The sequence below is a fragment of the Aplysia californica genome, unplaced genomic scaffold (assembly GCF_000002075.1).
Source record: "Aplysia californica isolate F4 #8 unplaced genomic scaffold, AplCal3.0 scaffold00001, whole genome shotgun sequence".
Taxonomy (NCBI): domain Eukaryota; kingdom Metazoa; phylum Mollusca; class Gastropoda; order Aplysiida; family Aplysiidae; genus Aplysia; species Aplysia californica.
The window spans coordinates 5,252,019-5,275,989 of record NW_004797271.1 but is presented as its reverse complement, the minus strand read 5'-3'; the positions used below and the strand labels follow the sequence as shown (position 1 = coordinate 5,275,989).

The window sequence follows — 23,971 nt, the reverse complement described above, 5'->3', positions numbered from 1 at the left end:
AGCTAACCACACCAGAGCACCCGCTAACCATCCACATACCAACACTGTCACATCTCTTTCCTAAGCCTCACTTCATAGACATTTCATGTATTTAGAAGGACTGTTTATTTGATGGCACATCGAAACAATGATGGCCATTTATTATAGTAAGGAAAAAGTAAGACAGACAGAAACAACAGAGGAAAAGTAAAGAAGTACTAGTGGTGCCCTCCAACCATCCGTAGACTGGCTTGTAGTTGTAGTTGGAATCAAATTAATCTAATTTTTCTGAAGACAGAAAAACCAATTTTTTCTGCACAAAGTGAAATTACACAACTCCTTATCCCCACAGACACAAATCTCACCAGCCAAATTTACCATCTCAAAGACGGATTCATCATTGAGGCATTGTTGTGTTCTCCTGACAGATGTCACTCTCAATGTTCTCTTCAACCGTTGTGTAGTGTGGATCAGCCTCAATAGCTGGATTTCCCCAAGAACAGATTACAAATACTTCGTTTCCAAGTTTGGTAAAAGTTTTACTACACTTGCAACACAATTAGGTCATATACGTGTCGAAGTTCAGTGGTGTTACTAGAGATTTACAAACAAAAGGAGAGATAAGAACAACAGATCTTGATGGGAAAGAAGGAGCAAACCACACCAGATGGGCACAATGTTATCTATTTTTCGGTCTCACTCCAAAATATCACGAACTACTGAGATTCTAGGAAAAACCAGGAAGACAAAATATTTTTCACAAACTGGACTCAACTGGGGTTTTTTTCAAAAAGCATCACAAGACATCATTTATTTATAATATAAACTTGTCATCTCTCATTGTGGCGGTAAACGCACAAAAATATGAACACAAAATAAAAGAAACATAATACAGGAAATCATCATACCATAAAAACAATCACTGCCAGCCACACAGACGTTCCTAACTACAACAGCCAGCAACAATCTCTCAAACAAGCTGAGCCACACACACACTCTTGTCTCTATCAAAAAGTTCATGCGTTGGAACTCAACATAAATGTTGCAAGCTTGAACAACACTGCAGCATTCACACACACACACTGACAACACACACATGCTTTCTATAAGTACAAATGAGAACAATATTAGCAAACCGAGCCTTCCAGCATTCTACAGCAGTCCAGCCATGATATGTGCAAAATGTTCTGTTTTTACATTTATCCAGCTCACCTGCAAAACACTGAAACACTGTTTCAACTTTCCAGCTTCATTTCCTAATTTGTAACAACCCTCATTATAAAAGAGCACAGAGAACACCGGCAAAGCCATAAAATGGTAGATTTACAAATACGGCCATATGTGCGACACAACGCGGTGGAACCAGGCGCTCGTCAATTTGGGGGCATTTGGAGTTATTGGTATCATCTTAAAGCTTGTCTATTTGTGTTGCTTTCGATGAAAAAAATACCCATCTATCCTGAATAGAGGTCAAGATATTTGCGATTGAAGGAGGAGGGGTCACCCAGTTTCAGTGGTAATATTAGCGAGAAAGTGGCCGCCAAAATTTGACAATTTCAATAGCTTGAGATTCCCTGAAAATGAAAACAATTACAGATTTTGTGCCTTTAATCTTCGTTTTTCTGTGAAATTCACATGTAAATGTGCTTTTTTATGGACACGAAAGGTTTTTAGCAAAAAACCAAAATTTTGATAAAAATTGCCAAATTGGCAAAAGAGTGCCTGTTTCTTGGATTTCCTTATTTTGACGAGCGCCTGATTTCCCCACCATGCCTCACATATTATTATTGAAAGATAATCTGTGATCATTCAAATCACAGTTTTGTTTCTTCAAATAGAGTGATGAGGCAACAAAAGTATAGATAGAGCCAACAGCTGATGATTCCATAGACAAGTAAGATAAAACTTTTTTTTGTGTGTTTGTTTGTTTTTTTGCTCAGTGCAATTTTCCTCGCCTTGTCCTGAGACTCAACTGACCTTCATAAACAAACTCCATACACTCCCACCTGTTTTATACAAAAGAAAATTTAACTGTTTTGAAAACCGTTGAGTAAATCTAATTTAAAAAATCTTATTCACATTGAGCTATACAGTGCACACATATACATGAGTTGGAAAAGTAAAATCTTCTATAGAAAAAGCACACAACTTTTTTTTTCTTCGATATGAGATTTACTGTGGAATAACGCAACAAAGTCTCTCTGGAAGCTGAGATGTGGACGACAAACTCTTGAATCATAAACGGCTATCTGCACACACAAGAAACTTTTCATAAAACATCTACCAAGAGCAAATATTCACAACTGAGAATAAGATTGGCTACTACATTCTGGCCATAATGAAGTTCGATGACACTGTTCAAACTACTTGAGGCATCAGTGGCCTTGTAGTTAGGCTCCCAGACTCTCCACAGTAAGGTAGAGTGTTCGAATCCCATAGGGGGGGCCCAACGTTGTGTCCTTGACAAAGCACTTTCCACAATTTTCCCCACTTCACCCAGGTGGGAATGGATACCCAGCTATAGACAGCGAAAGGTTTCGTCAGTTTGTTAGTATTTTAGCATGTGCAATCCGCAGCTTGCACTGTCTGCTTCCGGGGCAGCCGAGAATGTTTCTGAGTGTTCTAGGGTCTACTGGGACAATTGTTGTACAGCACATAGAGTATGCTGTAGAGCATGGAGAAGCGCTATAAAAATGCAATTGTTATTAGCATTATTACTATTCTACAGTAATTAAAACAGGCATTGAACATTTACATAAAGTTACCCTTACTAACCTTATTCGTGTGCCGACATATTTTCTTACCACTGAAGAGATGCTGAAGAGTACTAATATTCACTTTCCAACACCATCAGCATTCCATCAAGACCAAATTAGAAATATCTGATATTCAACTGCAGTTCAAAGCTATTTGCAGTTACTATTAGACATGCTTTTTTTCTCCATCTTTCACATCACTTTATTAGTTTTTAGATTCAAGGGCCATATTACAACTTTGGAAGAAGTTAACAAAAGTATACATTCATTACAACTTTCTGTACTTTAACAGTTCAAATAGGCTACAGTTTCAGAATAGAAAAGTCATGCTATAACTGAAACACACACAATTTCATATTGCTATTTCAGAACAGATAGCATACCCTAAATTTAGTTCAACTTCAATCCAGTACTTTCAGATTTAAAATCTGGTGCCCTTCGCACAGGCAATATCATGGGGGTTATCATTAAAAAAGACCCTAGAGGTTTACATTACTGTATTGATGTCCCTCCTCGACAACAGTTCAAAGAAGATCTCAACTAAGCTGATGCGGTGGGAGACAAAATGAGAAAATAAGCAGATTCCATTGTGGTTGTTTCATCCACAAAGCTACTCTACGAAGAAATGAAAGCTCTGAGAGAGACAAAATTAAATGCTGCCTTTAATGAATAACAAGGAAAGTGAATAACTGAGTACGCTTATTAGCACAATGCACTGACTCAAAACCCTGGTAATTCAAATCATTCAGTAAATGACTAAAAGAAAAAGAAATGGCTCCCACTTTGCATAAATGATCAAAGACTAGCAAATAAATGAATCAAAGAACAACCTGAGGATGCAGATGAGATTATGGTGCCCTCTCCAAATTACATCCATTGTTTCAGGAGATCCAAAATGCCTGGTCCCCTCACTGATTCGCCAAAGACTGTCCTGCGGTGTCAAAAAGGACAACATCAAGGGCCCAGCAGTGAGGGGATCAATGGCAACATAGTCTTAACACTTTGCAACCACACAGCCAGCAGTTTAAAATACCCCCCTGTCTGGTCACCCAGCCAGGAAAACGACCGTGACAGATTTTTCGGGCCTGTCGCAGAACTGTGTAAAGTAACCCCAACAGATCATTTTCACCTTCGCATTATTGCGGCAAATGACCACAAAGTGATAATTATAAGGACAAAATGCTTTACGCCCTAAGATAAGCTCACCGGAAATTGGACCTTTATAGAGAGGGAGCTGCACCTTGGAGGGACCACCATGAACGACAGGAGACAGAACCCACACTCATCAACCAATGATCAACTCCCGCAACCCAAGAGATCACGACAAAGAAAAAAAAATTCTTTAAGTCATAACTGACACCATATATCTATAGTTGTCTTAAAGAGAAAGCCTTTGCCTCTGAACCAGTAACCTTTGCCCACTGTAGCAAAACCATCACCTAAACCTTAGCCCTCACCTACCCTTCCAATAACCCAAGACCATCATGGATTTGAAAATAAAGTGGCTATTATGACACTGATTGGAAAAAAAAACGTAGAGAAAAACTTGCTTTTTTTTCCCAATATATATAAAAAAGAAAAAGCTGTTCTACATATGTACATCACTGTAGTCTTGTACAACAAGGTGATCTTGTGAAAAAGCTCTTTTCCTCCAAGACTTCAGCTCCTGGCATCATCACTCTAACATATCAAGATGAGAGTTATTACTGCAGCGCTTGTATTGTTCAAGTCAATCTAACTAACTAAAAAAAAAAAAAAGCTCAGACTCAGAAGAAAAGTGTATCGTCGTTTTTCCCATCAATGAACTATCAAACACGTTTTGATTTGTGCGAAGCTTGCCCTGACCCACACGGCACGCAAATCATCAGAACCACCAGCAGGAAGCCTACAACTCAAAGCAACAGCGGGCTCTCGGCCACAGATCTACTCCAAACAACACCACACTCTCGCTCGAGTAGTACACACACACACACACACAAACCTCAGCAGACATTCCAGTCGAAGTATCATATCTCATTCTCTCTCATCTCTGTGGTCAAATCATGGCTTTTAAGCAACGAATGCAACTAGAAATTCACAAATAATCAGAGCCTAAAGGAACAACCTAGCTGCTATCCATAGTTCATCATGTCAGACGACGGGCTGTTGCTGGGGGCTTTCATTGAGTCGTTGATATCTCTTCGAAACACAGACAGGTTCTGGGTGAATCTACACAGGAAAGAAATAGACGAAGGAAAAATAAACGACAACAGCCCATCAATTTTTCTAAAACAAAATGAAACAACTTTGTATTGAACCAATTAGCGAAAGCCTGAAAGGCTCAAAATAAACAGGTAAAAAGGTTATTACAAGAATATTCTTTTACACTTCTGGAAACATCATTATATGCACTGCTTGCCTTATTTACTATAACCCTGATTCTTGGAAATGTATTGCTATTGATCTCACAACATTACATAACATTTTACTCAAGACCTCCACATCTTTTATCACATTTCCTTTTCTCTTTTGAAGAGATATTTTTTTAACATAGTAACTTCAAGGAAAGAGGAAAAAAAAAAACATTGGTAAACATGAAATATATTTATCACCACAAATAACTTTGTCATCGTGAAAAAAAAATTCTCCAATCTTTCAACGCGCACACAAATCAATGCCAACATTATGCACTTTTTAAACTTGACTCTTGGCATGACAATAGGTTAACTAACTAGCAAGACATTGAACATATTTACATCTGTACTTGGTGAGTTTTCAAAGACTTTAACCTCCCCACCCCCCATCTTTTTTTTAAAGTCACAGATAAATATGAACTCCGTCTCAAATACATAAGTCTACTATTCATCGTGCTAACAAAAAGGACGTAAAACATACCTGTCTCTGTTCTTGGCCAGCAGAGATCTCTCTACCCCATCCATCAGATTCTGAAAGCAGTTGGCCATAGCCTCTTGTTTCTCCACGGGCTGGCTGGAAATGATGTTGCTCCTGAGTTTGTTAAAGTACTGCAACAACAGAGACAGGTTTGGTCGAGTTTAGTTTTAGTTTTTGTATGGGTTTTGCAGCACTAGCAACACTAATAGGTCAAATCAGTGCCGAAAATTGAAACAGGTATTTCTTGAAAGTAACATACAAAGAAAAGCAGGAGGAGAGATTAGGATGATAGATGTCTGATAAGAAAGAGGGCACAAAACCACATCAGAGCAAGGTTTCTTCTGAGAAGTGAGCCAGACTCTATTGTGAAGACTGCCCTCCACTGGACACCCGAAGGACGTCGCAAAAGGGGCAGACCCAAAGTGACCTGGAGACACACAGTAGAGTCTCTGAAAAGAGGTCCTGAAATCATTCGTGGGGAACGCTGACCAAGATGGCCCGAAACAGACAGAGCTGGAGATCCTTTGTTGGTACAAAGGCATAATAATAGCCACAGCAGGGAAAAGGCAAAGTAGACAGAAATTACATAGTGAAAGAAAAAAAAAGATCCACAAACCAGTGGCGCCCTTCAACCCTTAACAACAGGAAATCGTGTCCCAAGGTTCACAGACAAAAATTTGACTGCATTTTCAAAAGGAAGACTGAAACATCTTCCACAGCAACAACAACATTGCACAGAGCAATCCTTGGCACTCCGAAATACAAATATATATGTGGACTTTGAAATATTAAGTTCATTTGAGACTGTTTCTTTACGTGCCCACAATGTCCTCCCTGCACTCAAGAACAAGGACTACACAGCCTGTCTTCTATTCCTTGTAGCTATGGTCCAGAACAGGGGATCAACTTCTAAATGCAATTCAAAAGAATAAGGCATACTACTCACTATTAAACATTTGTTAACTTAGAAGACAGCACATCCCCTGACCAGCTTTTGCACAATTTTTTGTTTCCCCTTCCCCACCCCCCCCTAAATTTTCCTTATTTATCTGTAATATCTGCTTGTTTGTATCCTCACATTGAATCAAATCTTCAGTCATTTCTTAAAATTTTGGTGGGTTGTTATCATTTTTTAGTTGAAATTGCTAACATATGCACATTTGAAACTGAACTTGCTGCAACAATGGTAAAGCAACTGTTGGAGGGGTAACAAAATAAAATGGCCATATTGCAATAAAGAATTCCAGTAGTTCAATATTGTCAAAGATTTTATGTTCAGTCAGCACAAAAGTGACCTGATTTCATTTTCGTAAGCGTTTTACTGCACTTGCAACACAATTTGGTCCAACATACAAAGATTACAGATACTGCAAGAGAATGACAAACACAAAAAGAGAAAGAGAGATAAGGATGATAGATGTTTGAGAGGAAAGAAGTAGCAAACCACACAAGAGCACTCGCCAACCACCCACAACCTCATTTCAAAAGGGCTACATGAGAGCAATGGTAACATTAGAGTAGAAACATACAACACAACAGAGCTGCCACCAACCAGACCATTCACTGCAAAAGGCCAAGAGCCGACAAATCCAACACAGGACAGAATGATCATGATTAAAGAATTGACACAACAAAAAATTTGCTCCAGAAGGATAACATAAGCACTTTTTTTTGTTCTCAAACAGCCCTGTGCTGAGAAAAGCTTTTAGACACTCCTCAAAACACACAAAACTTTACAGAAGTCTTTAAAATCCAAAGACACTATACTTTTTTTCTCATTAAGAGCAGGTTCAACTGCATAATTTAAAACATGAAGCTTATTGACCTACCTCTTCGTTGAGCAAAATAAGGCCTAACAAAGGTCTGGACATGGACCACTGGTTCCGGCAGTCCTCAAACATAATGATGTTCAACACTGTGGACAGCATCTGAAAGGACAAACCCAAACAAAATTAATTCCCAACCAAAGCCCATTAGAATTGTAATTTTCGCTTCAGAAAGCATAAAGTTTACGTCTCAGATATTGAACAATTCCACAAGCTTCTATTCAGTAAGTAAAGCAGTGTATACACAAGCTGGAGATGCACACTGTCAGCATCACTCCCCAACCACGGCTATCAATTTCTAGAAATCTATGAAGCAAATAATCTAATATAGATATACCAAGGGGCATCTTACAATATCATTTCATTCCGAGTCATTATTGCCTCAAAAGTTATAAATTGAAAAACAAACGCCATAGTCATAGTTCTGATTTAGTGGCCGTCTTTTTCTTTAATTTTGCTTTAAACTTCAAATAATGACTTAGGTGCTAAAGAAATTATGCTGACCACAGGTGTAAATACGCACAAAATAGAACTTTGTGGTACCTTTTCCACCTCTAGAGTAACAGGACGACAGAGATGTTCTGCTCTTGGTTATTTGGTAAAACTTGGTAATCTGCCTCAACAAAAACAGGTTAACTCATTGAGATAGAGTTCCAATTATCAATTTGATAAGTGTCAACACATAGAAAAGATTGAAAAAAATATGTTTTTTGGGATTTTTTTAATAGTAGAGGGTTTAACAGCACTCGCAACTGCAAAAGGTCATATGAACGCCAGGGGGTGGGTGTCAACAGAGAAGTCTTTACAGGGAATCAGACTTAGACTGCTCACCTCTCTAGCTTCAACAGCACAAGGTCTGCTTCGACTATCAAGGCACCCCAAAATAGCAGGTCACAAGAGAGTGACAAACATACAAAAGAAGTAGAGGAAAATGACAATAGTAAGGATCAGGAAAGAAAAAGCAGCAGTTCCCTGTTGTAGATCAGGTACAGTTATGAGCGTGACATGAATCAGCCCATTTACAATTCTACTATGCTTGAACGAGAAATGTCCCCCCTTTGGGAATGGCCTACAGACACTTCAGTCAGCGGCACTGTCCCGGGGGGAGGGTAAAAATCTGGTTTACTTCAATTTTTGTGCAGTCATTAAATAAATTGTGAACACTGTTCACATACAGAGGAACCATTCTCTGCCTGGCACCTTATTAGGATTTTCCTTTTTGTTCACAAGCCTCGGGAACAGGTAGATCATGAGGTCTACAAAATGCACAGTCGAACAAGCTGCCAGCCACATGAAGCTAGCATGGTCGAAACAAGTTAAAATTATACACACATTACATAAAACATTTAAGGCAAATAGAAGAAAACCGTTGTTTAAGTTACCATAAACACCAAACATTCAGCATACCTGTTGTAAAATTTCAGGATGTAGTTCCAGAATGCAGAGGAACGCTTCACTGTCTGGTACCTGATTAGGATTTTTCTTCTTTTTGTTCACAAGCCTCCGGAACAGGTAGGTGATGATGTTGTCTAGCGTGGCACAGCAGCCAGTACACACCATCGTGTCTGAAACAAAAAGGGCACGACCTAAAAAAAGGTTTTTGCTCTTCTTCAACTTCCCAAAATTTACATGGTTCGCATGGTCATTTGTCAAGCAAGAGCACATTCGCATCTATTGCCTTCCAATCAACCTTATGCTGGTTTCAAATAGAAAATACACAAGATAATAACAAAGCATAAGAGCAGACCAAAAAAAGTACTTCATTTCACCTATAGTTCAAAAAGGAGGTATGTGAACTCAGTACCAGGAACAAGTAACTAGAAAAAAAAGCTGTACAGCTAAGACTAAATCACTGGTCTATTCTAGAGGAACCTATATTGGTGACAAGTAACTAAATATTGGTCCTAAGGCAACTTTAACTTTCAGGGTATGTCTGTTCAGCACAGGCATCCAGGCTTCCACCATTTCCATTTGTGTTATTCAACCTGGCTTCCTTGCGCTCCCTAACATTTGGTGCTAATAGTAAATCCCTTTCCATTTCAAAGTATCCAAACCTATAAACTTTGATGATCCTCATCAATTGAAAATACCTTGAAACCAAGTCTGAGCTCATAAAAGCTGCATCAATAAGTCAATGACGGCAATGCCAGTCAAACATGATAAACCATTTACTTGTGAGAAATATATAAGAGCCATACCAATTAAATTTTAAAAACCCATGACCCTGAACTCACCTAATGCTGTGAGCCCTTCGCTGATGGAGGAGAGCAGATAAAGGAAGACCTGAGGCTCCAGATTGCTAATGAAAGTCATGTGATCCTGGGCCAGACACTCCAGCAGGCCGTAGTAGTTCTGGCTCAGCTTCGGGTAGTCCTGTACACGTAGTGAACAAACACAGAGGAAAGTTCAGTTTTAGTCAGAAATTTACAGTGTTTGCAACACAATTAGGTCATATGAGTGCTGAAGATTAGAGATGTTACTATGAAGTAAAATACAAAGAAAAGAAAAAGAAAGGAAGAAGAGATAGGGACAATTGATGTTTGATAGGAAAGCAGGTGCAAACCACATCAGAGCATCCACCAACCAGCAACACAAAGGAAAAACTTTTCGAAATAAGGAAATTAATAAAAAATTGAATTCATCTCATAGCCAGAAATGCATCTTTGTCATATATAAATTAACATTTCTACGGCCAAGACTATCTATCTCTTACTCTAAATTTTTGTTCATTTTCATCTTTCTTTCTCCAAGCTCGCTCACTCCCTCGTTTATTCTGTTAACGGCATCCATCACTTCATTGCAAAGAGCAAACAGTTATACTCAAGTACATCTTTGGATCTCTTCAATTAAGCAAATGTTCACTTTTTTAAAACAATAAAAATAAAGACATTACACCATAAAGCACAGGACAGGTAGACAATATATTCTGGTGAAAAAAAAAATCATCAGTTCATTTTCCTGCACTATTGTAACACATCTCTCTATGTGTCTAGCCAACACTACAACAAAGGAAAAAAAGAAGTCGCCTACCAATAAGTCGCTCTGTGGCACGGAGAGAAGCAGCTTGACAAACATGGCCAGCACATCGTCCAGCGCACTGTCCCCGTACAGCCGGAACACGCCAAAGTTCACGTAGTTCCCACACAACGCAGCCTTCAGCATGGAGAAACACACTGAGATGCCCTTCAACTTAAGCAACGTTAAGGAATACATGTGGGAATTCTGAATGTCAGTTCATATTATACCCATCTACAGTATGTAATCTAATTTAGAGCAAAAATAAATACTCCTTGAAAAGCCCAAGTTGAGTAAAGAAGAAGGAAGACAGAAGGTCACAAACATGTTCAGAAAGGTAGAATCACAGTAAAAACATTGATAGATGATATGTGTTCCCTTTCTAGAGCTAAATGCAGAAGAATAAGAGAGGGTAAGAAAAAAAATCTGTTTATAAAAAAGCTTAGTACATTTTTCAAATACTACAGGCACCGGGACAAAAACAAAGTTGCTATGATAAGAAAAATGAAAAAAAAAAAAAAATGTTTCACCATGTAAAGCAGGGTTAAAGGGAGATGAGTATTTTTCTTTCTACGGAGACAATAAGGAATTTTAAAGTGCCATAAACTCTACATAGAAAAAGACAAATAACAACAACAAAGTATACAAAGCCCTTTCCCATGATCTTGAACAACAGGTAAATCCAGCTCAGACTTAAACAAAGGATATTTCATTGGGTAGATTCTGTCTTTTGGAATGTCACCAATGGTTAAAATTCTTGATCCTGAAAAACATCAAAGAAACAATGGATAAAAAAATACATTTCTTAGACTCTCTCACTGAAATTTGAGAGCATGAAATAGATTTATTTTCTGGCAGAATAACTTCAGAGACAACCAGCAAAGGAACTGTAGTGAAAACTTGTATGAGTCTGCATTTAAATAACACAACCATGGCTATTAAGCAGAATAATAATTCAAGCGCAAAACTGTACTTGGACAGCCATGCCATCACTTCACACTTTATTTCAGAAATCATAACCAGAAAGCTCTTCCTTGATTCAGAAAAAAAATACACAAGACTGCAATGACAAGAACAGACGGTAGAGTAAAGTAGGGGCAAAATTTCCAACGCACCGTAGCACACAATCATTTTGCTAATCTCCCTGAAGAGAAGTATTCCATTGGGTGAGGACACATCAAACTGTAGACGTTGAGATCTGAGGAATAAATTTTAGTCAATGTAATCCATTATCTTCTTAAACGTACATAAAGTAAACTGGACTTGCTCTTGAAATAACACTTTTTTTTCAGATTGTATTTAGCTACCACTTAACCTCATCCGCCTTAACCAGTGAAAAAAAGTTCAGTTAAACATTGTATTACCCAACCACTACAACCTTGTACCTGTTGGAAGTGGTCGGAAAAGCAAAGAAATATAGAAAGTCTCTGAAATTCAATAACACAACAACACACAGTTCGATAGAGCTGGTAGCAAGAAAACTAATACTCTTTGAAAACCCTGATATCTAAATAATAAAGATACATAAACCAAGCATAGAATTAAAGTAAAAAACAAAATCATTGTCTCCAAAGTCCTATTCAAAACATGTATAGTTTTCAAAGATCAGACCATAAACCCTTGAAGACACTAAACAAACTTAAGAACTGGTAAATTAATCAAAACTACCCGCTACAACAACTACCTGAATTCACCGACAACTCAGGTTTTAGTAAAAGTTTTGCAGCAAAACAAATTGGTCTTAATACAAGAGCAGAAGATTGGAAGTGTTATAGAAACATTCAAAGAAAAGAGGGAGGGGAGATAACAATGATAGACGTTTGAGAAGAAAGAACTATACAAAATCTAAACCTAAAATTTTGAGCTTAATGCCAGTCCAACCATGAAGATAATATACCCAAACTTGAAGAGCCGCAGAAAACCACACAAGAACACCCACCAACATCCACTCCAACATCTTTGCCACACAAAATCTAAATCTAAAATTTTGAACTTAATGCCAGTCCAACTCTGAAGTTAACTCTTTGAACCCCATCGGACACTGGGAGCGTCTCCGGCAGTAATAACCCTGTTCGATACCAGAGACAAAGTCTGTTTTGTTTCATTTAGTGGTAGTTTTTGCTTGTTTTTCCTAACTATTCCCGAACCAAGTTTATTAGTACTGACTAAGCCTTTGTTTCTGCCATTTAGAAGTTAAGGGCAAGTCTTTGGGGGTTATAATGAGACATGGTGCGCCAGGTTTAGGTGACTGCAGAAAAAGACTCTGGGAAACGGTGGAAATAACTCAGGGTCTAAAGAGTAAAAGAAAGACCCGATCTGGAGCAGCCTCAAGGGCACAGCAACACTCACCTGTTTTGTGCAAGTTCTGTGAACAGTTTGAGGACTGGTGTGGTGACACAGGGGTCGTGATACCATAACTCCACAGCCCTTTGTAACACTGGGGTGTAAGACGGGTAGCTGATGCTTCAGTTAAGGAATTCAGATTACCTGACATTTTTTAAAATGATTTACACTTAGATAAGTGGGGAGTTCTGATATAATAAAATGCCTTGATATTTCAATAAAACAAATGAACTAAAGCATGCGTGTGTGTTCGTGAGTGCATGTGTACCGTGATCCACAACTGAAAGTGCATGATGTGCTGATGACTGCGTATGCTTTCATAAACTTATCATTAGTCTGAAAGAGGCGGTATTCTTTTTACCAAATTTGACAGTGTAGTTTGAGGAAAAGAGTTTTACAAAGACCTACCATTCTAGGAAATCTATGAATCAGGATCTCTGGTGGAAAAAATAGGGATTTGGCGAAAAAAATTGGGATCTAACGGCAAATCACCAGTGTGACGGCCAACCTGACTAAAAATGTTCCTGGGTGTCCATAAAAATATATCCATATACACCCTGTGTGTGTGTGTGTGTGTGTGTGTGTGTGTGTGTGTGTGTGTGTGTGTGTGTGTGTGAGTGTGAGTGAGTGTGTGTGTGTGTGTGTGTGTTTCATCATTTTTTTAAAATATCCAGAACAAGCCAAGCACTTCTAGTCCAAGTGTCTTAAGAAACCCCCCCCCCCTACCCCCCCCATAAGTCCCGAAAGACGCTTCCACCAGTGTACAAGAACTTATGTCACGTGATGCGAATGCGCAATTGAAACTCTTTTACTGGTGGGTTTTGATAACAGGCCCGACTAACCAGAGCTCAGACGAAGCTTGTTTTGAAAGTAACAGAACAACGAATAATCATTTGTATGTCACAAGTGAAAGAGTTATCGGGTCATCATCGGAGAATTTAACAAACAAATCATCTCATGTTATTCTTACTCAAAAAGCGGTTGACTTTTACAGAGCTTGTAGATCCCTATATCTCCTTTATTGTAAATCTGCTCCCTATATCTCCTTTAATGTAAATCTGATCTCTAGATCTCCTTTCATGTAACAAAAACAAAACAACAACCCAGACACAAATCCACTCACAATAAACATGCTCAACAGAATCAATCACAAAAGTAAAACACATTTTGTTTCACAAGGATACATCCATTCAAACAGCATCATATAGCTAGTCTTATTGCTGAAGGCAAAAGTGATGCCTCTGAGGTCACGAGCCAGGCCAATCAACGACCTCTGAGGAAAAGAAAGAGAAAAATTTCATTAAATAAAAAGCAAAATAAAGCCCATCAGAATTAATAGTTACATACAACTCAAATACATGTATGTGGCAAGCTGCAGCAACTTTTTCACTGCTTTATTTCATGTGTTCTCAAGGACTATAGTACCTTGTCATAATATTTCATATGGGGCATGACAACAAAATTGAGGGTTTCACACGATGATAAGTATATTTATCAAAACTTGGTATTGAATCTGTGTATCTTTGGAGTGTTGTTACCAAACCAAAAGACCCAAAATTATAAAAAAATCAAATTTTGTGTATGTCAACCCAAAAAATTAAACTAAAACATCTAAACTATTATTCTAAGGTATTAAACTGATTTTAAAACGGTTTTAACTGCAACTAATATCACTACTTGATAGGGTCAATTCATTAGTCTAGCAAAACAGGTGTCCATGAAGCTTTGCAGGAAACTGCAATTATTTTTCTGTGCTATGCTACACGATAACATATGAAACACACTTAATTAGACAAAATACCACTAGCCAATCCCAAAATGTCATACAAAAGCCGGTAAAGCCAGTAAATATAAAATTCCACAATCCAAATCTCTCACATTTGGATGCAGACTATACTGTATCAAAGGGAATTTACGCCACCATTTACAGCTGCAGACTTAGTTCGATGTTTTGTCAATCGGATGTATCCTTCATACTACTAAAAGAACCCACATTTTGTAATCAACAGAAGTCGGGGGTTGTGACCAAAATATATTACAATTACAGACAACATACCTTAGCTTCCTCCATGTTTATGGATACATTCGCATTCGCCAACAAGCCTCCAACGCTCTCGAAGTGTGCTGAAACAAACATACAATCAATGTACACAATTTCCAAGTCACCATCAATCTGAGTGAAAATGATCATGTTGGAGTAAAGGGAACCGAGTAGGTAAACGGTAACACGAATCACAGGTAGAAGAAGAAGCATACACAACTGTGTCCACCAACCACTCGTTAGCTGATCAACATACAGGGCATACTTTCTGCAGGAACAAAACAGAAGAAAAAAAAATTTTTCTCACCAGACTATACAAGAGGCCTGACCAGCTATCCGAAGTTAGTAAAAACAAAACTATAAACTCCGTGTTACCAAAAATCAAACGCATTTCGTATTTCCACTGTAACAGAGAAAGAAATGAACAGGAAAGTAACACACCTCACATCCACTCCATAACCACTATCATGACATGATTGACAACAAACGTTTTAGTTTTAGTTAAAGTTTTACAGCACTTACAACAATAAAACGTCACATAACTGCCGTTGATTAGAGATGTTACTGACAAGTAACGTACAGACAAATGAAGGACGAAAGATAAGGACAACAGTATTTGATAGAAAAGAAGGAGCACATCACACCAGAGCGCCCACCAACCACCCAAGCGTCCCCACCTGTGAGAGGCATCATGAAGCGGTAGAACCTCTCCTCGTCCTCCCCGAGGTCCACCAGCAGCAGACGGCCCAGGGCGGTGTAGAACGTGGTCCGGCACCTCATGTCACTCGGGGCGCCGTTGCCAGAGTTGATTCCCAGGAAAGGGAAATGTTCACTCTGGAAAAGGAAAACAACAGTCTTAGGAGATTGACTTTTAAAAAAAATTCAATTCACGCCTCCTTAAAGTTCTGTAACAAAAAGTCGGTTATTTTAAATGTAGTTGAACCTGCTCTAATGGCCACCTGTCCAAGACAATCACCCGTACAAATGACCACTTCCTATTTGCTCCCTTCAATATTTTTTTTACATTGTAATGACATTGTCTAAGATGTCCACCTCTCTAAGACAATGGGTGGCCGTCTTGGACAATTGCAAATGTAAAACAAAATTTCAATAGACATAACTACTCTGTAAATCAAATTCTTCTATGAGTACACCTTCAAGCTAAGATATTAATTAATATATCACCTCCTAAAAAAAAAAACTCCTTGCAAAGGGGAGAGATAAAGAATAAGCCTAAAATCCTGACTACTACTTTAGCTGAAATAAGACCTGTAGGCTGTATTAGCATCTCTTTGAGAACAGTCACATTTTTTTTTCTTTCTGTGGAGGGGTGAGGTAAGGGACTATACATCCTTCAGAACACATGAAAGAAAAAACAAACAAACCTAGAATCTAATGGAAACAAGGGACTAAAAATGTATGGATCATATTGTCAAATACATCTAATATCAAGACTAATATAAAAAGTAATACAACATGCATGAGTCGGACAAAATCCTGACAATTTCAACTAGAAAATCAGCACAGCTGTGAAGTGCACTCTATAGACGAGGCTGTCCATCTGCCCATCATCATCCCCCTCATCATTTCCTTCTCCGCTTTCAAAAACCACAAGCAGTAACAACTCGCACCAAACGTTTAAAAATCCGCACTGATTGACTGACTAACCGTGTGGTTGTTGAGCAGGAACTGCACAGCTTCCAGTTTGACCAGCTTGCGGACGCTGCTGTAGCCCACGGACAGGTCGCTCAGCAGCTGAAGCGTCTTCGAGATGATCGATTCACTGCGACCCCAGTACTTGAGATTTGTGATGCTGCACAGAGGATAGATGAGGATATCAGGATAAATCTCAGGGATTTTCATCCCTGAAGCACAAACACTGACAGTTTTTGTCACTTTAACAGGTCTTCAAATATATACAAACCATGATTAAAAAATACCCCTTGAAAGTGTGTTGTGTACAGCAGGTCTCGAAGACAAATGCCACATTTCCCACGAAACAGATTACAACAACAACAACAACAAAAAAAACACCACAGAAAAGAAAGAAAAAATCTCCGACCAAAAACCCCCCAACCACCAAAATAAATACACAGGTTGACACTAAAGAAAAGTAAATGTTCTTTAAAGTTACAAATCAGTCAGGACCAAAAAGAAAAACAAATCTATTTCATATAACAAACCTAACAACTGACAATTAGAAAGTACTGGGTACAATTCACAGTAATATACTCACATTTTTCCTATGAAGACACTAAGCACCATAGACTCATCACTAAGGCCCAGCACTTCGGAAAGACGTCTGTACACCTGGCAGAAGAACCGAGATAATGTTACATAAAAGAAAGCCTGCTGTTACATTAATGAACAACACCGATACAAAAAAAATAACTTAAGAACATCCAGCAACGGTCTTAAGTCATTTATCATTTTATACAAGCTGTATGCTGCAAGATGGTGTGGGCTTGACAGAAAGCAACAAAATGCATCAAGTATTGTGCTATGACACCCTGGCGGTCATTTAAATCCACTACGCGATAATGAACTCACGGCACAAAAGTAAACAGCTGTCAGTAAGGAATAAAAAGTAATCAATCACCAACAACAAAATTTTTCTTTTTAAACTTCAAAAATCAAAACATATTTCTGTCTGTCAAAATGAGTATGATAACTAACATAGAAATTACAAGTTGCCTTTTAAATTCAGTCCCCTCACTCTTACCCCACCTCCCCATTCACTGATCTGAAAACGTTCTGTCAGGCACTATTCCCACACAAAAACACAAAAGGATAACTTTTCAAGGCGATTTCACGAGGGTGTTTTTTTCCTCCCACTTCAGTCTAACTCCACACACTGTACAATTCAGTCCTATGAGCTGTCCAACAAAGTGTTGTCTTTTTCACTTTCATCCAAGGAAATCAGTCTTGAACACAAAGCCAAACAATGAAAAGAAAACTAAAAAGAACGAAACCCCATAAAATGTTTAAACAGCTGAATTGCTCTAAGGGCCACCTGTCCAAGGCAATTAACAGTACAATGACCCACTCCCCAAGTTGCTTTTTAGTTTTAGTAAGAGTTTTAAGGCACTTGCAACACAATAAGGTCGTATAGGTGCCGAAGATTAGAGGTGTTACAAGGGAGTAACAAACATAAAAAAGAAGGAGAGATAAAGACGATAGTTGTTTAATAGGAAAGAAGGAGCAAACCACACCAGAGCACCCGCCAACCACCCACCTCCCCAAGTTGCATTTCCCCTGTATTATAAGGAAACTGTTCAAGAGGACCACCTGTCTAACACAGGTTCAATCTTATTTTGTCATCGTGAAATCAAATGGCTCTGGTCTTTCATAGCGTTTGATTCCCATTTGAAACATCCTAAGACAGAGCTTTATTGAATCCTTCAACTCTATGAGGCTGCAAACTGCACACCACATTCTTTTATTACCAAGTAGAAAGAGTCACATAAAGGGCGGTTTTTTCCTTCACATTCGGGTTCAACACTGGGTAAAACAACGGAAAGGCCGGGAACAATTTCTGCATACTGTGAGGGAGCCAAGTCAGGGTCGTGATGGTGAGGGAATAATCACTTCAGGGTCAAGACACACAAAAAATAACAATGTTGGGTAGCTACATACAAGACAAATTTTTCAAACCACAAAATAAAAGTAGCTATGCAATGTCATGTAGTCCCGACATAAAGCTCTTTCTAATTTCCAACCAGCTCTAAACTGCTGTTACTATCATCATTCTCTTTAAAAGTCTAATCCATCTCGTGGTAGTGTTAGAATTCTTTTTTCGTTCTACCATGCAGCTTTTTAAAGATTTGCTTCCAATTTGGTATTTCTACATTGTAAAATGAGTTAATTTTTTTGAACACCCCTAAGAAAAAAAAAAAAGCATATGCATTTAAGAGGACAGGAAAAAAGGAAGGATCACATCACAACACAAAAGAAATTAAATGTATGTGTATCACGAAAAAGAACTACCGCATTTATACCAAAAAAAAACTTCTACACATTTTAAAGCTTAGTACAGTAAAAAAAATTTAACTCGCCCAAATATGTACAACAACAACATGCCTAAATCTCGACCTGTGAAGAACAGATACTTTATAAATAAATGGAATAAAAATTAAATGTAATACAAAACATTAAATTTTGTGTTAAAAATCAACAATTCACAAATTGAAATCAACACAAATTTTTAGACGATAATTTCTGTACGAGGAAACAAAAGTTCTTAATTAAGAAGGCAAGCTGCCCTGGCACTTCTTTCACACTACAAACAGCACAACCTTGCTACAAGGCAACCAGATCTCCAAAGACTATTTTAAAGGAAACAGTCTTTATTGTGCTTAAGATTAAAAAACCAACATTATTTCAAAATCCAAAGGGAAGTTTATTTTTGCAAACAAAGGAACACATACTCACAAGGTCAGTAAAGAATTTTTTCATTGTCTGAAAGACAAATTACATCCACTTTCATCTCAAGCTCAATTCACCTAATAACAAATGAGGCAAATAAATGTGTAAAGGGTATGTCTTCATGGACTGGATAAAGCCTGGATTTTGTACAAAAAAGCTGCCACACCCCATACAACTTTTCCAGCAACAGAACTACACAGAATCAATTGTTCTAAGGAATAACTTCTCTTAAGCAATGGATCTAGAACCTTCACAACAGAAAAAGTGACACCACCAAAAAAAACCCAAACAAATCCTACAAAAATCCCTAAAAAATAATTCAAAAATATTTTATCAGATCGAATATCACTAGGGACAGCACACTCTATGAATAAGACACCAACAAAAGAACAACAAACAGTAAGACTCACTTTCGATGTTTTCTGGACTTGATCTCCCACATAGATTTTCCGGAACTGCTCAAAGAAACTGAGTATAGCTAAGTCAAGCTTCTCACAGCCCCCTTGAGCTAGCCGCGAGTCTGTCAGGTTCATTAGCTGTAGCACTCTAAGAAACATCACAAAAAAGAGCAAATATTGAATGTTTAAAAGAAAACTTGAAAAAGAAAAAAGAAAAGAAATACAGCAATAAAAACTTCAAACTGCCTATATAAAGCTATTTCTTTGTGAAGAGTCTTTGAGGTTATACATAAAAAAACAAAAAGTGAACTCAACAGGGTCTAAGCACTTAAAATCTCACCAAATTATTGACACAAAGCAAAGCTTGTTCCTTCAATAATTCTTTTTCAAAGACATAGAATATGAGTAGATGTTTAAACACCCTTAATCCCATAATCTTGACAGAATGGCATCAAAGAGGTCCAACAGAACAACGCAAGCATCAGCAACCACATATCCTAGCCCTTAACCAAATACTGCATTTCCCCACATCTTATGATACAAGAGGAAAGAAGAGGTAAGTAAAGTGATCCCATAATTCTAGTCAAAAATTAATTAAAAAGGTACCCAAGCTGCTTTCCTTAAATGGAACACAAAGATGGCTGGGTTTTTTTCAAAATCTCCAGTACCAAAAATGGAACACAAAGATTTTTTTCTTTTTTCAAAATCTCCAGTACCAACCTGCAGACAAGCTCTCCATCCATGGCGTCGTGCTCGTCTGTGCTGGCAAAGGAGACGCGGCCACCTATCACAGACCCGATGATGTAAACAAGCCACGTTAGCCGACCTGGAAAAGTGACAGTAATAAGAATGAAGAACCCTGAGAATTTGTTCTAACGAACAAAAACTGCTCCGTGGCAAATATCGAGGGTAGAGCACAGAGCATATGAACTTAAAATAATCCTCCCCCCTAAAAAAAATTCCAACAAATACTACAAAATTCTAGAAGTCTTCTGACTTTCTGAATTTAAGGTAAAATCTGAGAAGGTCCATCACTGAACACTTAGAGACCAACATAAACATTTAACATAAGGATCATGAAACAATTAACACATTCTATTTGTTTGTTTTTGTTTTAGTATAGGGTTTTACGGCGCTCGCAACTGCATAAGGTCATATGAGCGCGCGGGACACACCTAATACTTTTTCGTTGGTAGGAAATTTTGAATTTTGCCCGGGTGGCGGCCGAAGCCTACTCTTATCGATTTTAGACCACCAAGGGATCTTTAACGTGCGCAACTTGCACACGGGCCCTCCGAGATTTTTCGCCCTTGTCCGAGAAGGCTAGGTGTAGATCTTTCCTACCAGAAGATCAGGGGTGTGGCAGGAAGACAGCAGTTAGGAGGAGCCAAGGAGTAGCAGTAGAACGGCTGCAGAAAGAGTCTGGAGCCCAGAGGAGGGGGCAAAGGAGATGAGGGGGTGGAGACTACTGACAGCTTTACGTACATGTATCATGTTTTCATCATGACAAAGGGTAAAAAAAACTTTCCCACAGAAAATTAACAATTCAGAAGGAACGCCAATAAATTAGGAAAGATGAAACTATGTATCAGAGTAACATTTTTTTTTCTTTTTAAACATTAAGTCTATGAAAGTGTCACTTTAAGTTGGTTCTTTAAAAATAAAAAAAAATTAAATTCCATGAATCAAAGTATAGAAGTCCAAAAGTTCACCTTCTTCAACGGCTAATTCCACAGCAGGTCCGGATGAGATCATTTCTTGATATCTTTGGGCGGATTCATCAAAGAGTTGGACAAGGAGGGAGCAAGTCTTCTCATATTCACAACGACCAATAGTAGACAACTGGTGAAAACAATAAGCACATATAGAACTTTCCAAAACCCTTGTATACATTATCAGCTGAGGTTTTGTTGACATAATATTGGGGAATCTCGTTTTAGTGAGCACTTGCAACATATACAGGTCATGAAAGTGCGGAAAATTAGAGGTGGCACTAGATAATAACATACAAAGAAAAAAAGGAGAGATGAAGCCAATAGATGTACGACAGGAAAGGAGAAAAGAACACCGAACACTTGCTAACCATGCACTCAGGAATCTCCATGAACAAGAAAAAAATTAGAGCGTAGACAAAGTGCTCTGATAAAACTCAACTACCGAGAAAGATGAAGCAAAGAATGTTGCTTTGAAATAAAAAGAAATGATGTTTCTGTAGTACTGAGAAAAGACAAACAGGCAGCAACAATTAGAGGATAAATAATGATACACTGACAACAGACTGCTTTTATATACATACCTGTTCAAAATAAGACTCTATGTGCATATAAATCCATATTACCTGATAGATCGTATTCGTTAACGTAAAACACACCCAATTTTGAAAAAAGAAATAAGGTTCTATGTGCATTGCATTATACTATTATCCTGATAGACCCTACTATATTCCTCAACCTTCTCAGCTTCCTAGGATGCGTACAAAGCAAACTGCCATTTTAAATCAATTGAAACACTTACATAGTGACAACCATTCTCAACAAAAAAAGAAGAGAACAAAATTGGTAAAAGCTGTCTTTCTGAAAGAAATTAGTCCTACAAGAAGTTCCCTGTAACCACTCTCAAAGAAAAAAAAATCTTTAAATAAATCAAAAATTGAATCATATTAGATACTCAAATCACTAGAACAATAACACAAAACACAACCAAGACTTGCCTGTTCTAGCTGCTGTGCAACCATTCCATGATCATCTAACGGATCTTCAATTTGATCTCTACAAACCAGAGAAGAAGGAAAACTAGATGCAAAAACTATTAATAATTACCATGAAATGACTTTCACTCAAAGATAAGTTTAAAAATCATAAATACACATGAAATCATACTTTCAAACTATTAAAGAAATCAGCATTACACTTCAGATTTATTTTACGTTACTTTACTTTACTTTTCCGATCCAGCGGCCATTTGGGTTCTAGCCCTTCGGTCTTGCGATATGGCAAAGAATACAGACTTATTTTAAATGCCTATTGGAATTCTATATCACAAAACTCCAGCTTTAACAAGATATTTTATATTTCAGACAAACCTTCTTGGTTATCAACCCACAACAAAAGTGAACTGAACTGCATAACCTTTGAAGGACATGTAAAAAAATAACTTTGGCTTCAAAATTTCAATAAACACCTTAACTATTATTTAGTCTGTTCAAAACATTGACTTTATTCAGTATTCAGCTGAACTGTATCTACGATAAGACAAGGTGCACAATAATGGCCTGGCCACATTTCACCAGGAAGAGTAAGACACTGTTCTTTGTAACCATTGACAAGTTCTTCCCTTGGTGCCCCACTCCTTGCCACAACAGGCCTCCACCTTCCTAAACATTTGCTTTGACGCATTATTTTATGAAGTTATAGACCACTGTCAGATTTTAAGTTTCCAAAGTATGATGTAGGAGATTTTCACTTCTTTCTCACTGCCTCTATGTTGCCCTGCAGCGCTTACAAATCAGCCGCATTGACCAAAAAAATAAATTGAAAAGAGCAGACCACACCCACGGCAACTCCAGTTTCAAACAAACGGCTCCCTCAAGAGCTCTTCAGGCTTTTCAGTAATGAGCAAGAAGTAAATCCAAGCCTCGAACAATCTCTTACCTGACCACCACGTGCACAGACTCCAGGCGAGATGTGATGTAAGCCTTGGTGACCTCGGGCGTGTAAGTCTCCAGCATGTGAGGCTCCGTGGCCTTGACGTACGGCACAGACGCCACCATGCGCTGCCACAGGCTCAGCAGGTAATGAACACTGTTTGGTGCAAACTGCCACATCTGAAGGGGGGTTGAGATAGACAAAAAAGTCTTAAAATAGTTTTACAGCCAGTCTGCACAAGGACGGCCACAAATTGAATTAAATAAATGAATTTCATTTTTATTGGTCTGCGTGGGAAATTTCATGCAATGGCATAGATACAATATAAAGCTATATCATCAGCAAGCTGTTCAGAGGTTCAGGTGTATTGACCCTAAAATTTGGAATTTTTTTTAGTGAAGTACCTAATCTGTAGTGTCGGATGCATGAGCTCAAGAAATGCTTTGTTGAAATTCAAATTCTAAAATTTGAAGAAAAAAATACTAGTTAAAATACAGTGTAGGTACAATTGTTCCAAAAATCAAACAAGTCATTATAAAGAAAACACTTACGTTCATACAGAAATAAAAGAAATAAACCAAAAAAATTTCAGGGGAAAATTTCAGAAAAGTCAATGTGAAATGTCTAGATTTTGAAGTTTAGACTGAGATAATAAGAAAGGCAGTAAGTGATA

The 23,971-nt window shown here is 38.0% G+C and overlaps 1 protein-coding gene across 2 annotated transcripts in view; it reads right to left on the bottom strand.

The window, feature by feature from the left end:
* Positions 1-759: 759 nt before the first annotated feature.
* The window catches only part of LOC101853269 (exportin-7), a 37,363-nt gene continuing 14,151 nt past the window's right edge, over positions 760-23,971 (bottom strand). For both annotated transcript variants that reach the window (XM_013084720.2, XM_013084753.2), the window contains exons 12-30: positions 23,305-23,477; positions 22,365-22,422; positions 21,367-21,496; positions 20,375-20,480; positions 19,667-19,802; positions 17,068-17,141; positions 16,500-16,644; positions 15,509-15,665; positions 14,847-14,914; positions 13,975-14,063; positions 12,797-12,904; positions 11,563-11,645; positions 11,156-11,210; positions 10,463-10,622; positions 9,667-9,805; positions 8,840-8,997; positions 7,436-7,534; positions 5,610-5,737; positions 760-4,943 (exon numbers count right to left, since the gene is read on the bottom strand). In XM_013084720.2, coding sequence (XP_012940174.1) covers positions 4,847-4,943; positions 5,610-5,737; positions 7,436-7,534; positions 8,840-8,997; positions 9,667-9,805; positions 10,463-10,622; positions 11,156-11,210; positions 11,563-11,645; positions 12,797-12,904; positions 13,975-14,063; positions 14,847-14,914; positions 15,509-15,665; positions 16,500-16,644; positions 17,068-17,141; positions 19,667-19,802; positions 20,375-20,480; positions 21,367-21,496; positions 22,365-22,422; positions 23,305-23,477 — 2,163 coding nt within the window. In that variant the 3' untranslated portion in view covers positions 760-4,846. The remainder of the gene's footprint in view (positions 4,944-5,609; positions 5,738-7,435; positions 7,535-8,839; positions 8,998-9,666; positions 9,806-10,462; positions 10,623-11,155; positions 11,211-11,562; positions 11,646-12,796; positions 12,905-13,974; positions 14,064-14,846; positions 14,915-15,508; positions 15,666-16,499; positions 16,645-17,067; positions 17,142-19,666; positions 19,803-20,374; positions 20,481-21,366; positions 21,497-22,364; positions 22,423-23,304; positions 23,478-23,971) is intronic.